The sequence below is a fragment of the Panthera pardus genome, unplaced genomic scaffold (genome assembly GCF_024362965.1).
Source record: "Panthera pardus isolate Hobbes unplaced genomic scaffold, ASM2436296v1 HiC_scaffold_19, whole genome shotgun sequence".
NCBI lineage: Eukaryota > Metazoa > Chordata > Mammalia > Carnivora > Felidae > Panthera > Panthera pardus.
Genome location: NW_026526754.1, coordinates 25977210 through 25992155, shown reverse-complemented (window position 1 = coordinate 25992155; position 14946 = coordinate 25977210). Strand labels below are relative to the sequence as shown.

The 14946-nt window shown below is 51.5% G+C and overlaps 1 protein-coding gene and 1 long non-coding RNA gene across 6 annotated transcripts; one reads left to right on the top strand and one right to left on the bottom strand.

The window, feature by feature from the left end:
* Positions 1-200: 200 nt before the first annotated feature.
* Positions 201-11899, bottom strand: LOC109245505 (uncharacterized). Of its 5 annotated transcripts, XR_008423615.1 has the most exons (5): positions 11767-11894; positions 8222-8487; positions 5227-5341; positions 4786-4879; positions 211-688 (listed from the first exon to the last, which is right to left on the bottom strand). It is a non-coding gene; the product is annotated as an uncharacterized LOC109245505 (long non-coding RNA). The 5 variants fall into 5 exon arrangements; XR_008423618.1 differs by lacking the exon at positions 11767-11894 and adding an exon at positions 11342-11753 and having other exon boundaries at positions 207-688; positions 4786-5341; XR_008423614.1 differs by having other exon boundaries at positions 208-688; positions 4786-5341; positions 11767-11895.
* Positions 11900-12953: 1054 nt separating this feature from the next.
* On the top strand, positions 12954-14321 carry LOC109245508 (tigger transposable element-derived protein 1-like). The gene has a single exon (XM_019412879.2). It carries the CDS (start codon positions 12954-12956, stop codon positions 14319-14321), a length of 1368 nt encoding a protein of 455 aa, XP_019268424.2.
* The last annotated feature ends 625 nt before the right edge of the window (positions 14322-14946 follow it).

Below are 14946 nucleotides of genomic sequence, written 5' to 3'. Positions count from 1 at the left end.
ATTCTGTTCTACTTGGAACACTGCTATTGCTACACACCAATGTGGTAAACGATCCCCTTTAACACGGGTTATTAATCATGGGAAGTAGCATTTGCCAGGGCAGAATTATGAAGATCCTCTTAACTGAAACCTCTGCTGTTGGGTAGTGAAACCAAGATAGGCATGTTTTTGAAAACACACACACACACAGAAAACTACACTTTACTTTTTCAATTCTTTTTTAAAGTTTATTTATTTATTTTTGAAAGAGAGAGGAAGGGGGGGAGAGAGAGAGAAAGAGAAAGCATGCACCAGGGGAGGGGCAAAGAGAGAGGGAGACCGAGAATCCCAAGCAGGCTCCAAACTATCACAGAGCCCAACATGGGGCCCAAACACAAGAACCCATGAGTTCATAGCCTGGGCTGAAATAAAGAGTCGGATGCTTAACCAACTGAGCCACCCAGGTGCCCCTACGCTCTACATTAAAAAAAAACCCTACGGAGGAACACTCAGCCTTGAACTTACCCCTCACCTCAGATGCCGTCCAGGAGCAGGAATACCACGCACAAACTGTTCACAACCTCCAGCCAGTCCGCCTAGGAAAAAGAACGCCAGACCTGCAGAGCAGGGCATTCGGCAGCAAACCACGTGCTTCTGTGCTCGGACGTGCTCCAGAGACCCAGACTGTGGCTCTACCTCAGCCTACGCTCTGCAGAACAGATCCGTTTTGTTTGTCTACTAACATGAATACTTTCAGCCTGGGGTATGAACCTATTTCCATTTTAATAAACAGAAACCAATTCAGCAACAGGAGTTAAAATTTGGTACATCCAGGCACTAAGATTCCACACTGCCTTGGAAATCCAGAAGGCACACAAACAACAGTCTTACACTGACTACAGGGCAGTCCTGAGATACAGAGCTGATTCGGGAACATTCTGTCCACCCAGCTGCAGGTACCACAAGAAAACAGTGCCAGGGAGAATGAAAACGTAATCCCCACGGCCCACAAGCTATTGGTGCCTCTGGACCCAACCATCTGCACGCAGACATGCTCCTCTGGGAAGCTCTTCAAAGACACAATTCAGGGGTGTGCCCCGTTTCCTTCTGCCATCCATCTGCTCTCGACAGCATCTCAGATCACTACAACAATGCTCCTTCTGGAAAGTAAATAAAGACTCGGGGTTGTGTGATGAGGACGTGTTCCCAACTGTGGCATCTTATGACCACCCCACAAAGCTCAATGCTTCCACAGTACAGCCTAATGCTCATCAAAGAAATGCCTCAGAGCAGCCGAACACCCCAGCTTTTCTGCAACAGAGACCCCAGAGACTCCACCGGCTCTCACATTAAAGAGGCAAGAGCTTGGGACATCCTTACAGCCCCCATCATGTTTCAATCTCTTACTTTTTGGATCACCGCCCGGCTGGCCAGTCTTGCTTTCTCCGACACAATTACACTACCACCTGGGTACACAGCTCAACACGGTGAAGCCCAAGGGGCAGGGTGGAGACCAGTGCCCACCTGTGTAACCTTGCTCAGAGCAGGCCAGGGGCTTCCTTCTTTATATTCTTATTCACTTCCCATTTTTTGCAAATATACTTTCTCCTCATTTTAAAAATTGGAAGGAAACGTTCTCCCAATTTTAGTTAGGAGAAATAACAAAGCTATTTTACAGCAAAGTTTGCTACTTAAGTTCCTGGATACTGTGGGTTTTTTTATTCCCAAATGCATGAGGCGCTCAGGGAGGGCTGCGCTTCAGCTTACTTACTTCTGTGACACCCTAAGATGTCATCAGGTGATCTCACAACAGCTGCGGAGGAGCGGGGAGACGGTGCAGCACTCACAAGCTGGACTTTTCCAGCCAACCTGAAAGTTCCTCTGGGTGAGGAAGATCAGGTTTCTGGTCTGAGCCTGGGGAGAGGCTGCCCGTCCCCTGTGCACCACGGGGGCTGAGCGCAGCGCTGAGTGAGGTGAGCCAGGGAGGGAACACGTCCCCGTTCAGTGCTCTAGGCTGTGCCTCAAAACAAACACGTCACTGTCAGCGGTGCCAGAGCTTGAGGGAACTCTGGAATCTGTCCAGAATGCAGACACAGGAGGACCCCCGTCTCACCCCTCCTCCCCAGCAGGAGGCAGATCCTTGGGAGAGAGGAGAGGCAGCTGCCATTCCCCCACCCAGCAGGGAGCAAGGGCCTCTCTGAGGACAGACGTGCAGGCAGACAACAAAGGCCTCAGCCACAGACCCTGGTGGGAAACAATGGTTCTCTACAAACATCATCACACAGATGGAAGTCCGGATCTTAACTGCGTGTTATCTAGGGCGATGGGCAGAGGGGGGGGAGCAAGTCCTCTGCTCCTACCTAAGCTTACACATAAGCTGGAGGGGCACTCCACCTGACTTCAGCGCTCAGAAGGATAAGCCAGGGAGGACCCTGCGAGCACAGCACAAAGCCTGGGGTGGACAGTGCTGGCCCACCCTGCTCAGGGTCAGGGTAGGACCACACTAGGAGAAAAGCTTTCAATCAGACAGAAGATTGGAGTTTACAGAAAAAGAGAATGAGGTCTTAGGAGCAAAAGCTAGTCAATGATGAAGTTAGGCCATGATGTTACAGGGACCGCCACCCAGCAAGAATGTGGGCATGACAGCGTTCAGTGAGGGAGTTACTGGGAAAAGTGAAACTGGTCTTGTCTATACCCCAAGGCTGGGATGCTCAGGATCAGAGCTTGCAGACCACAGGGGTGGGCACGCCGCCATAGGTACCAGCTCCTTCCTGGGTGGACAGACTGTAAGTCCCCTCACCAGACCCCTCACCAAGTAATACTGCATGAACTGCTTCCGGGTGATTTCCTTCCCAGGATCTCGAAAATAGATGTAGGAAAATCCCATAGCAACACCTGCCCCCAAAACAGCAAGATTGTGGAAACCCTGCTTGTCCCAGGGGAATGCCCACCCCCCCCCCCACCTCCTCCCCACCCACCCCCCCCCCGGGACAAGAGAACACATTTTACGGTTAAACGAGGGTGGTTTCCTTCATGAAACAGCGACTTCTTTTATCAGATATTATGAGACACATCATCAAATGCTCCCTCCTCACACTCCACCATGCTGTGTGCGTGGTGAAGCCAAAGCCGGGGTCCTTGGGAGGAAAGGCCTCCGCTTGGCACATGTGAACACAACAAACACAGCAGCTCAGCAAAGCACCTGGGAGAGGCAGAAGACCCACAAAGAGCCAACACTTCTGGGGTTATCTCTTATCTGGGTCTTTTAAAATTCAGATGGAAATCTCCACGTTGTCATAATTTTAAGTTTGTTTCTTAGAATCTTTGAATCAGCTTGCTCCAAGAACAAGCAGAGCGACTGCACAAAGCCCAAGCACAGCAGTGACCGGCCCCCTGGGTACCTGATGGGCCTCGTGGGGTCTATGAGCCTGACCGGCCCCCTGGGTACCTGATGGGCCTCGTGGGGTCTATGACCGTGACCGGCCCCCTGGGTACCTGATGGGCCTCGTGGGGTCTATGACCGTGACCGGCCCCCTGGGTACCTGATGGGCCTCGTGGGGTCTATGACCGTGACCGGCCCCCTGGGTACCTGATGGGCCTCGTGGGGTCTATGAGCGTGACCGGCCCCCTGGGTACCTGATGGGCCTCGTGGGGTCTATGACCGTGACCGGCCCCCTGGGTACCTGATGGGCCTCGTGGGGTCTATGACCGTGACCGGCCCCCTGGGTACGTGATGGGCCACGTGGGGTCTATGAGCGTGACCGGCCCCCTGGGTACCTGATGGGCCACGTGGGGTCTATGAGCGTGACCGGCCCCCTGGGTACCTGATGGGCCACGTGGGGTCTATGACCGTGACCGGCCCCCTGGGTACCTGATGGGCCACGTGGGGTCTATGACCGTGACCGGCCCCCTGGGTACCTGATGGGCCTCGTGGGGTCTATGAGCGTGACCGGCCCCCTGGGTACCTGATGGGCCTCGTGGGGTCTATGACCGTGACCGGCCCCCTGGGTACGTGATGGGCCACGTGGGGTCTATGACCGTGACCGGCCCCCTGGGTACCTGATGGGCCTCGTGGGGTCTATGACCGTGACCGGCCCCCTGGGTACCTGATGGGCCACGTGGGGTCTATGACCGTGACCGGCCCCCTGGGTACCTGATGGGCCTCGTGGGGTCTATGAGCGTGACCGGCCCCCTGGGTACCTGATGGGCCTCGTGGGGTCTATGACCGTGACCGGCCCCCTGGGTACGTGATGGGCCACGTGGGGTCTATGAGCGTGACCGGCCCCCTGGGTACCTGATGGGCCACGTGGGGTCTATGACCGTGACCGGCCCCCTGGGTACCTGATGGGCCTCGTGGGGTCTATGACCGTGACCGGCCCCCTGGGTACGTGATGGGCCACGTGGGGTCTATGACCGTGACCGGCCCCCTGGGTACCTGATGGGCCTCGTGGGGTCTATGAGCGTGACCGGCCCCCTGGGTACCTGATGGGCCTCGTGGGGTCTATGACCGTGACCGGCCCCCTGGGTACGTGATGGGCCACGTGGGGTCTATGACCGTGACCGGCCCCCTGGGTACCTGATGGGCCTCGTGGGGTCTATGACCGTGACCGGCCCCCTGGGTACCTGATGGGCCACGTGGGGTCTATGAGCGTGACCGGCCCCCTGGGTACCTGATGGGCCTCGTGGGGTCTATGAGCGTGACCGGCCCCCTGGGTACGTGATGGGCCACGTGGGGTCTATGAGCGTGACCGGCCCCCTGGGTACGTGATGGGCCATGTGGGGTCTAGTCCTTGGATGCACACACACCTTCTGCAGCCGGCTCCACCAGGCAAAGTCACCCTGCTTTCCTCTTCTCCTGCCTCCTCTGTTCCAGCCCCAACATCCTTTGGCTCACCAGTTCCTAAGAGAAAACAGAATCTGACACCAGGTAACAATAATTACAACTTCCTAGAGAAAGAGGCTTCAGAGAACAAAAAAATGCCTTCTAACATACAATCTTCCTAACACTGGTGCCTTCTGGAGGTAAACAGGGAGCAGGACAGGAAGAGGCTGGGCAGAGCTGAAACATAAGTATTTTGTCCAGAAGTGTAGGAGAAAAGCCTGCTGTGCCCTTCCCAGCTCAGGACACAGGTTAGAGTGGAAAAGACTACTAGACCATACCAACCCCAGACATTTCCAGACAAGATGGAAATTTTGAAAAATTTCTTTAAATCTCCAGGTAATCACCAGTGAATGGAACATACATACCAGGCACGATCCAGGGGGCATTACTGTTAAACAGCTGGCACTTTGGGCACGATACCCCTTCTCAGAACACTGACCCACAAACTAGATGACTGAATCCAGCCTTGCAAGCCTCTTCCTGCAACACACACGTAAAATACAAAGCAGTTCAGAGTACACAAATCCAGCCCCGTAAGCACCCCTGTCCCACCATTCTGTCGGGTGCAAAGTATGTACTGGGAGAGATGGCTCTGATTCAGGACATGCCCACCTAGGGTTCCTCCAAGTACACTCTGAGGATCAGGAGGCTTGAACGGTCCTAGAAAGCTAGGCACACCCAAAGAAACACTCTCCCCTCCCCATGTAACTCCATCAAGTACAATTTCCAGTTAAAATTTCCAAGAGGTACTTTAGCACACACAAAAAGACAAGGGGGAGAAACAAAAACGAGTAATTGTTATCACGGAGTCTGCCAGGCATTTAGCTTTGTTTGACCTGTATGATATTCGATTTATAAGAAGTATGCGTTTGGTCCTCCTGGTACAGAGCTTTAACAACCCTTGGAATTTCCTAGGTGGTAAAGGCGTCTTTGGTTATTCATAACCAGCCTCTTTCAACCACACTTGAGTTTGTGTCAATGATGTGACTTTTGGAAAACCCTTAAGGATGGAGGCAGGTTGCTAGGAGAAGCAACCAAGTGATTAGAAGGTTAGAAGTTTCAGCCCCACCCCTGACTCTGGGGGAGAAGGGGGGAGGGGAGGGGAGGGGAGAAGAGCTGGAAGTCGAATTAATCACAGCAGCCAATGATTCAATCAATCACATGCCTATGCAACAAAGCCTCCATATAAACCCAAAAGGGCAGGGTTTGGAGAGCTTTTAGATTGGTAGACAAGAACGTACCCACATTCTGTGCTAAACCCCAAGGGGACAGAAAGCTCCTATACCAGGGAATCTACCAGAACTTGCCCTACATATTTCTTCATCTAGCTGTTCATTCATGTCCTTTAACATCCTCTGTAATGAACTACTGGTAATCTAGTAAGTACATTGGTTTCCCGAGTTTGTGAGCAGCTCTAGCAAATTAAATGAACCCAAGAAGAGGGGGTCATGGAAACCTGATTTACAGCCAGTCAGTCAGAAGCACAGGTAACAATCTAGAAGTGGAAGGCCATCTGAAGGCAGGGAGTGGGAGGCAGAGGCAGTCTTTCAGGACGGAGCCCTGAACCTGTGGAATCTGGTGCTAATTCCAGGTACATGATGTCAGAAGTGGGTTAAACTGTAGGACACCCAGCTGGTGTCCCAGAACTGCATGGTGGGGAAACCACCCCCCCACCACCCGCCCACACATTTGTGACCAGAAATGAAGTCGCAGAGGTGCCACACAAGAATGCATGTGTTCCTAAGAACCTGGGAAACTAACCCAAAACTTAGGAAAACAATCGTTCCCCTGAGTAGGGGAAAGGTGGTCTCACAGAGGCTTCTAAGGCAGCGATCCATCCATGGCCACGTTTCTCCACAGCCAGGCAACAGGAAATGGAAGGGCCTAAGCAAGAAGCCCAAAAAGTCGCAGGACAAACAAAGCCACAGTCCTGCCCCGTCACATGCACATCACTCCAATAACCCCAAATCAAAGCCATGGAGGCCCAAGGCCTAGGTGACCCGGAAACAGACAAACATATTACAGGATAGAGTAAAAATTTGCATAAACGATAACGTTGCAAAAAACCAACTGCTATATTTGTAAAGCATGTAAACACACCTCCCAACATGCTTCTATGGGCCTCCCCCTATTCCTCACTTACAGGTAACTGAGCAGAAGACGTTCCACAGGAGAACCACACCTGATAAACACCCACTTCACCAATCCACATCACCAAACCGTGAGGCTTCGGATCCGAATAAGGAAGGGGGTGACTTGGAAGCGACGGGCACGACAAGCAAAGGAAAGAGAAGGCCAACACCACACGTGCACGGGCCGCCTGCTTGTCACCTCCCAAGGAGATTAACCCCAAAAGCAGCGAAGGCCTTAAAAATGTAAAACTCTCACAGTTTTAAAACATCAAATTGATGGACACCTGGGTGGCTCGGTCCATTAAAATGCCAAATTGACCCTTGTACCTTTTCTTGGAGTTGCTTTTTCTAAGTCTCTGTTTCTTCTAAAGAATTCCTCAAACCCTTAGGGACCAAATGATGAGGTTCTGGTACTTAAAAAGCACAGACCAGGGGCGCCTGGGTGGCTCAGTCGGTTGGGCGGCCGACTTCGGCTCAGGTCATGATCTCGCGGTCCGTGAGTTCGAGCCCCGCGTCGGGCTCTGTGCTGACAGCTCAGAGCCTGGAGCCTGTTTCGGATTCTGTGTCTCCCTCTCGCTGACCCTCCCCTGTTCATGCTCTGTCTCTCTCTGTCTCAAAAATAAATAAAACGTTAAAAAAAAAAAAATGTTTTTTTAAATAAAAAATAAATAAATAAAAGCACAGACCACACTCACATAAGCAACCATCCTGTAAGACGAGGAAAGAGAGTACGAGAGAAACCAGTTTTCTGCCCTGACTCCTTGCTTGATGCAATCAACACGCACCTACAAGCCTCACATACAGGGTGTCCAAGGGGACACTGAGCACAGTCCTACAGTCCACTGTGAGGGGCAGACGTGCTCCAAGCTAACTGTAGTCTGCACATCATCTCTGTTGTGCTTCCCAAACATGAGGCTCAGCCTGGCTGTCACTCAGATATGTAGAAACAAAGGTTTGTTCTCATGCATCCCAAAAGATTCGCCTAGAAACTTTATGAGACTTTCTCTTTCACTGTCCTATCAAAACCATAAAGACAGGCTGCAGTGACCCAGAAACGGGAAGACTGAAGTAAGGCTCAATATGGAAACTAGAAAAGGGAGGAGGCACGGGGCATCCTGAGTCAACACACACCCTGTCCCCTGGTTCCCCCACTACAGGGGAGACACTGAGGAAGCCTCACTTGGTTCTCGTAACGTTATGCTAATGATGGTAGAAGAAAGATGGGTACCTTTGGGTGGTTTTGAACACAGCCACTAAGAAAATGACGTCAGTCTTGCCCGAAGAGCCAGCTGCTGAAAGCAGGTCCCCTGGAGGCAGTGAAAAGTGAGAGAAGATGAACACCTTCTGCCATGTGATGGGCCATTTTCTCATGGTGGCATTACAGGTGGGAAGGGACCCAGATGTGGGCTAAAGGGCTAGCTTGCTGCCTTTGCTTATCTGCTTAAATGTCCCATTAAAATAGGATTCAAACAGGATAAACAGGAACTAAATTCACTGCAGAAACACATAAAGAATTTTCACAGCTATTGCTGTCAATGCCTCCACTCCCGCCCCCACCAAGTCCCTAACCATTTCTTGCCTGAGACAATTTTGGCCACTGAAACTATCACAGCCTCAAAAACAAACATGATTCTAAGATTAAGCCACATAAAATTTTAAAACCAAAGGATACTATAATTTATCTTTGATCAACCAAGGATTAGTATTTTTGTCAGGCCAAAGAAAGCAAGTGCTCTTCCAGATCCTGTATTTTCTTCAGTCCTCAAAGAAGAAAATGCCAGTTTTCACCATAAGCTAACAATATTTAACACCAGTTAAGGACAAGACCAAAGACGACTTAGATTTTTCACTATTATATGTCAAAAGCCATTAGAACAAAAATAAGCTCAAGAAAAGCCACCATATTAAGACAACAAAATCTAAGTACAGTCAAGAACCCAATATTGATTATATTGAAAAAAAAAAAAAAAAAACCAACATAAGCAAAGATTTGGATCATCCCCAATATTCTATTATAATGAAAATAGACGTACAGGTGACAACACCCGTGTTATTTCAACCATGCTGTCCCTCATGATGAGGCAGGCCATGCCCCACGGTAAATTCATTGCCAATGGTTATTAACTTGCTAATAAGCCAAATTATTCAAACATCCCTATGAAAAGCCAAAGTGGACTCACAAGTAAGGTAAGCTGTAAGAAAGATATTAAAACCAGGGAGAAACCCCAACGGGGAAGCTCAGAAAGGAGATGCACCAGGAAGGGTGATGAGGCTACGAGAACTTCCACACCGTGAATGAAGCTGCCTGCTGCGGGGATTCAGCCCGCACAAAGGACCAGAGCCTGATGTGGAGGAATCATGAGACCATGAAGACATCACAAAGGCATTTTACTGCAACAGGAAATTTAGACAAAGGAGCACAGAAGGTGGTGCACCTGCTGGGTAGGTGCTCCTCTGTCACCTCCTCCAGTCCTCACCATCCGCCCTAAAGAAGTAGGTGTGACCGTGCCCCCTGCAGAGGTGGAAAAGTTTAGAGAGGTAAGTGAGTGCCTGAAGGCAACTGGGAGCCGGAGGCGGATGAGGGGAAACCAAGCCTCCCAGGGTTTCTGCAGCTCCACGCCAAACAGAGCAGGGCTGGTGGCCTTCAGCCCTAGAAGTGCTAAGTACTGTGCTTCAGGCCTCCAAAACTTGATAAAACTCCCAATTCCTTTATTTCAGTTCATGACTTAATCCTCCTCTGACATGGGTTAGGGAACCACGTTAGGTCAGAGGCAGTTCTCAGAGAGACATCTGTTACTGGCGTTTGGCTGTGATGAGCATACGCAACGCCAAGACGTGGGGCTGGGCACAGTAAGACCCTTCAACAGGCAAAGTGCCACTGTCCTTTTTTTCCCGTCAGATCATCAGCCAGGTTACCCTGCGGTCTCAGACTCACGCAGACACAAGCCCGCCAGGCAGTGGCTCTTCAATCTGCTGGCAGCTCACTTCCTTCAGCATCAACTATCCCACCCACATTGATATGGCATTTATGCCCTCCATTCCCTTCCCTTCCTTTTCTACTTCCCTTGTTCTGCTAGTCCCGTTCTCCTCCTTGCACAGCAGGGATGGTGCGGCAAGATCACTGAATGAGAAAATAACTGCATGGAAGCCTCCAGAACATAAGCTTCCCTTGATGAGTGTTAACTGATAGGGTACTTTTGACTACACTGTGACGCCTCTCCAGCTTTTGCAGGCCCCCCCCCCCCCCAGCCTACAAATCCAAGGAGAGCAGCCGAGGGACAGAGCCCTTGCCTGTGTTCACTTCTTGACTCTCAACAGATGAACAACTCAGTCTGGGGGAAAAAACCCTCAAAGATCATCCAACTTCCTTCGTAACTGAAACCACTGAGGCCACGGAGGTTCAGTGACTCAGGACACAGCTGTGTCAATTACTGACTTTCCACCACGTGTTAACAACCAGAACAGCCTCTGCAATGCTGAAACGTCCCAGGCGAAAGGCTCTGCTTTCATCGATAGTTCCAGAAACGGAGCTCACTTGTACCACCTCCAAAATGAATAGGGATGGGAGGGAAAAGCTCATTCCTGAAGACAAGACAGGAGATAAATCCACGGAATCCTTCTTCCTCCTTCACTACTGTCTGGAAACCAAGATGCCTTTCTTGGACCAAAAATCAGAAACCTCACATTTATGCAGGAGAAAAAATTAAGCCAATGTGATCACTGCACCCTGGGATGTATCAACCAATACAGAAACAGAACCTTAAAATACGGAATCCTAGGGGGCGCCTGGGTGGCTCAGTCGGTTAAGCTTCCGACTTCGGCTCAGGTAATGACCTTGCAGTTCCTGGGTTTGAGCCCCCAGCCAGGCTGTATGCTGACAGCTCGGAGCCTGGAGCCTGCTGCAGATTCTGTGTCTCTCTCTCTCTCTGCCCCTCCCCTGCCCACACTCTGTCTCTCAAAACTGAATTTAAAAAAACATTAAAAAAACAAAACCCACGGAATCCCATTTCATAGTATTTAACCAGAGGAAAGGCACACAACCCAGAAATACCTAAAAGTGAAGGCACTGGAGCGAGATGGCCCTGAGCTGCAAGCGGCCAGTTTTGCTTTTACATTGTCTCTTCCATAAAGAGGGTTATGGCAGCGCTTTCGTGCAGGAAGGGTTTAGGACTTAAATGAGAGGGTTCGTGTAAAGCCCTTAGCACGGAAGGCTGGAAGCAGTACTAGCTGCTATGAGAGTGGTGAAACCGGGCTCCACGCGTGAGAAACACTAACAGCCCGCAAAGCTCTTCCACGTGCAGTATGACATCCGGCTCAGAGAGCAACTCTGAGCCACAGCAAGCATTACCTCCGGGCCCAGGAGGAAACGGGCTCGCAGTCGAAGCGAGGTGCCCGAGGAGATGCTGTGGGTTTGCAGGGACTCGTGACTCGAACGCAAATCGCTCCACGTGGGGGCTCTTTGGAGAGGGGACTGAGGAGGCAGAGGAGGGAGCCAGCACTGCGCAGGGCCCGGGAGGCGGCGGGAAATTCAGAAGGCGGCAAGAAGCCGCGAGGAGAAGGGCAGGGACGCGGAGGGCAAGGGACGGCCACCTCAGCCGCGGGGACAGAGCCGCCGGCTGGGGATGTGGTGGTGGCCGCAGCCAGGCCCCTCTAGTCCGCTCCCCCGGACCCCTACCCCGCGACAGCCGGCGCAACCGGGCGGCGTCACCAAGGCGTCGAGCGGAGCCCCCGCCCCCGCCTCCCGACACCTGCGGGCAGAACCTCCCCGCTCACCTGCCGGGCTGTTCCGAGGGCTCTCACGCCTGCCCTGACCGTCCCGCCGCCTCCTGGGCCACCGCCGCACGGCCCAGACCGTTCGGCCGCCGCCCGGAGCGGGGGCGACGCTCCCCGCCCCGCCCTCGCGCCGCTCGGGCGCGCGCACGCGCAGAACAGCAACAAAGCCAGAGAAGCGCCACACCCCCGGAGCCGGCCCCGCGGGCGCTGGAGGCGTCGCTCATGCGCGGTAAGGACTAGGCGCCGGCTTGGGACCTCTCATCAGCTGTCTACCCTACCACCTGACTTTTTAAAGATCTGAACGTGAGCGCTGTCGGGTCCTGTCCACACAGCGGAGCGCAGAAATCCCAGCGACCGACTCGGGCTAGGTGCTATGAGGATACCCAGCGCCTTTAGACTTATTTTAAGTCGGGCATCTCCAAGGACACATATTTCCCGGGTCCTCCACAGGAAGCGGTTCACAAAAGACAACACCAGTCCCTGGTCCGCCCCCCCACCCCCACCCCCGGCCGCTGCTACCGGCGCGTCTCGTGAGCCCGCTACCCGGCTACCTGCTGCTTCGATGTCCCTCTAGAACGGAGGCACTGACTCGGTGTGTGCTATGCAGCGTTATTAACTTGCACGGATTTTTTTCTGTTTTCTGGATCCCAGAAACCCACGCCGGTTTTAATGTTCCTGCAGATGTGCTGTCTGGGGATTGGACACTCTGATTGACACCAGAGGCCTACGCTGCCTGCCTTCTAACCAAGAGCGAACCAGCCTGTTTCTGGCAAAGGGGGCCGGGCAGGCCTTTGGTGACCTTTTTCTCATCTGCCTGCACTTCTTGGCAGCCCCGTTTTCTCTCCCACGTTTTGCAAGGGAGCAGAGAATAGCCACGGGCCTTCTTGCTCCTGAGACTGCTGTGATTTTATTACATTCTGGAAGGGAAAATGCCTGGGAAAAGGTCCCTAAATGCATCGGCCATCCCAAGTGCCAAAAGGGAACGGAAAGCAATTACCCTCGACACAAAATTGGAAGTGTTAAGACGATTTGAAGTTGGTGAAAAGCTCAGCCAAATTGCGAAGGCCTTGGGCCTTGCTGTTTCTACAGTGGCTACAATCCGAGATAATAAGGAAAAAATTAAAGCGAATTCGCAAATAGCTACTCCTTTGAGAGCCTCCCGGTTGACTCGGCATCGAAGTGCAGTCATGGAGACCATGGAGCGCCTGCTGCATGTGTGGCTTGAAGACCAGAGCCAGCGAAATGTGCCCCTGAGTGTCACAGTTATTCAGGAGAAGGCTAAGAGTTTGTTTGATGACTTACAGCGTGAAAGAGGTGCAAGCTCTCCAACAGAAAAGTTTACTGCAAGTAAAGGGTGGTTTGTGAGATTCAAGGAGCGCCACTGTTTGCCCCACTTCAAGATAAACAGCACGGCTCCTGGAAACAAGGACATATATCCAGAAGCGCTAAGAAGCATCATTGAAGAAGGTGAGTATACCCCCCAGCAGGTTTTTAACGTAGATGAGACGGGGCTTTATTGGAAGAGAATGCCTGAAGGAACGTTCATTTCTGTGGAAGAGAAAGCTGAGCCAGGCTTTAAATCATCCAGAGATCGCTTGATGCTGCTTCTTGGTGGCAATGCAGCTGGGGACTTTAAGTTGAAGCCCTTATTGGTGTACCACTTGGAAAACCCCAAGGCTCTGAAAGGATACTCCAAGCCCAATTTGCCTGTAATTTGGCGCTCAAACAAAAAGGCCTGGGCAACCAGGAGCATCTTTCAGGAATGGTTCACATACTTTTTTTGCCCAGCCGTTGAAAGATACTGTGCCCAGAATAATCTCACCCACAAAGCGTTGCTCATCCTAGACAATGCCCCATGCCACCCGGTAAATTTGAGTGATCTGTCTGATAATGTAAGAGTGGAATATCTTCATGACAGTACAGCTGACTCCATCCAGCCCGTGGGTCAAGGCATAGCCTCCGCCTTCAAAGCTCATTACGTGAGAAGAACTTTTGAGCACATCCTAGAAGCAACAGATGGGGAGGATACAGCCACGATCAGGGAGTTCTGGAGAAACTACAGCATCATGGATGCTGTAGACAACATTGCACTAGCTTGGGAGGCGCTGAGACCGGCAACGATGAACAGCGTGTGGAAGAAGATCTGGCCTGAGTGTGTTCGGTTCCAGAGCGTTTCCCAAGCAGATAACATTGCACAACTTCAACAAAACATTGTGAGCCTTGCCAAGAATGTGGCTTTCGAAGAGGTTGTAGAAGCCGACGTGGACCAGTTGCTGAGGTCCCACGAGGAGGATCTCTCGAACAAGGAACTGATGCAGCTAGAGCAGGAGCCTGCAGAAGAGGAGAGTGAAGATGCCCCACCTGCCCTGCGTCAGCTAACCACAGGAAGACTCTCAGCAGCCTTCTCACACTTCGAGGCAGGCCTACAGGTCCTTACAAGTGACGGCCCTAATGATGATTGGAAACTGAAAGTTTCGGGAGCAATCAATGATGCGATCAACTGCTACAGGGAATTGTACAATGAGAAAAAGCGGCGCTCAAAGCAACTATCTTAGGTCGTTTTTCAGTGTGTGCGACCAAACGTTAATCAAAATAAAGCCAGAAGCAGCAAGATGACCTCAGCGGATGAGATCCAGCCACGCCTCTCTACTTCCAGATGCTTTGCATCTTTGGAAACTCTTGTTTCTGGTTTTTTCATTTTGACACCTGAGAGTACCAAATTTTGTCATTAAAATTTCACTTAAATATGTGCTTTAGAATAATCACATGCAAGAATACCCAGGAAAATGCTGCTTCAAAAAGAGAAAACTGCAGGGTGCCTGGGTGACTCAGTCTATTAAGCATCTGACTCTGGATTTTGGCTCAGGTCACGATCTCACAGTTTGTGAGATCAAGCCCCACGTTGGGATCCACACTGACAGCGCAGAGCCTGCTAGGGATTCCTTCTCTCCCTCTCTCTGTCTGTCTCTGCCCCTCCCCTGCTTGTGCGCATGCTCTCTCTCAAAATGAATAACTTTAAAAAAAGAGAGAGAAAACTGCAAGGAGGAGACTAGCTCTTCTAAGACATTAAAGCAAACTATAAAACTTCAGTGAGTAAGTCAGTGCAGTAGTCAGACCTGTGGAATAAGTTTGGAAGCCCCAATTTTTTTTTAATAGTGGGGGACAACTGGTTAATCATTT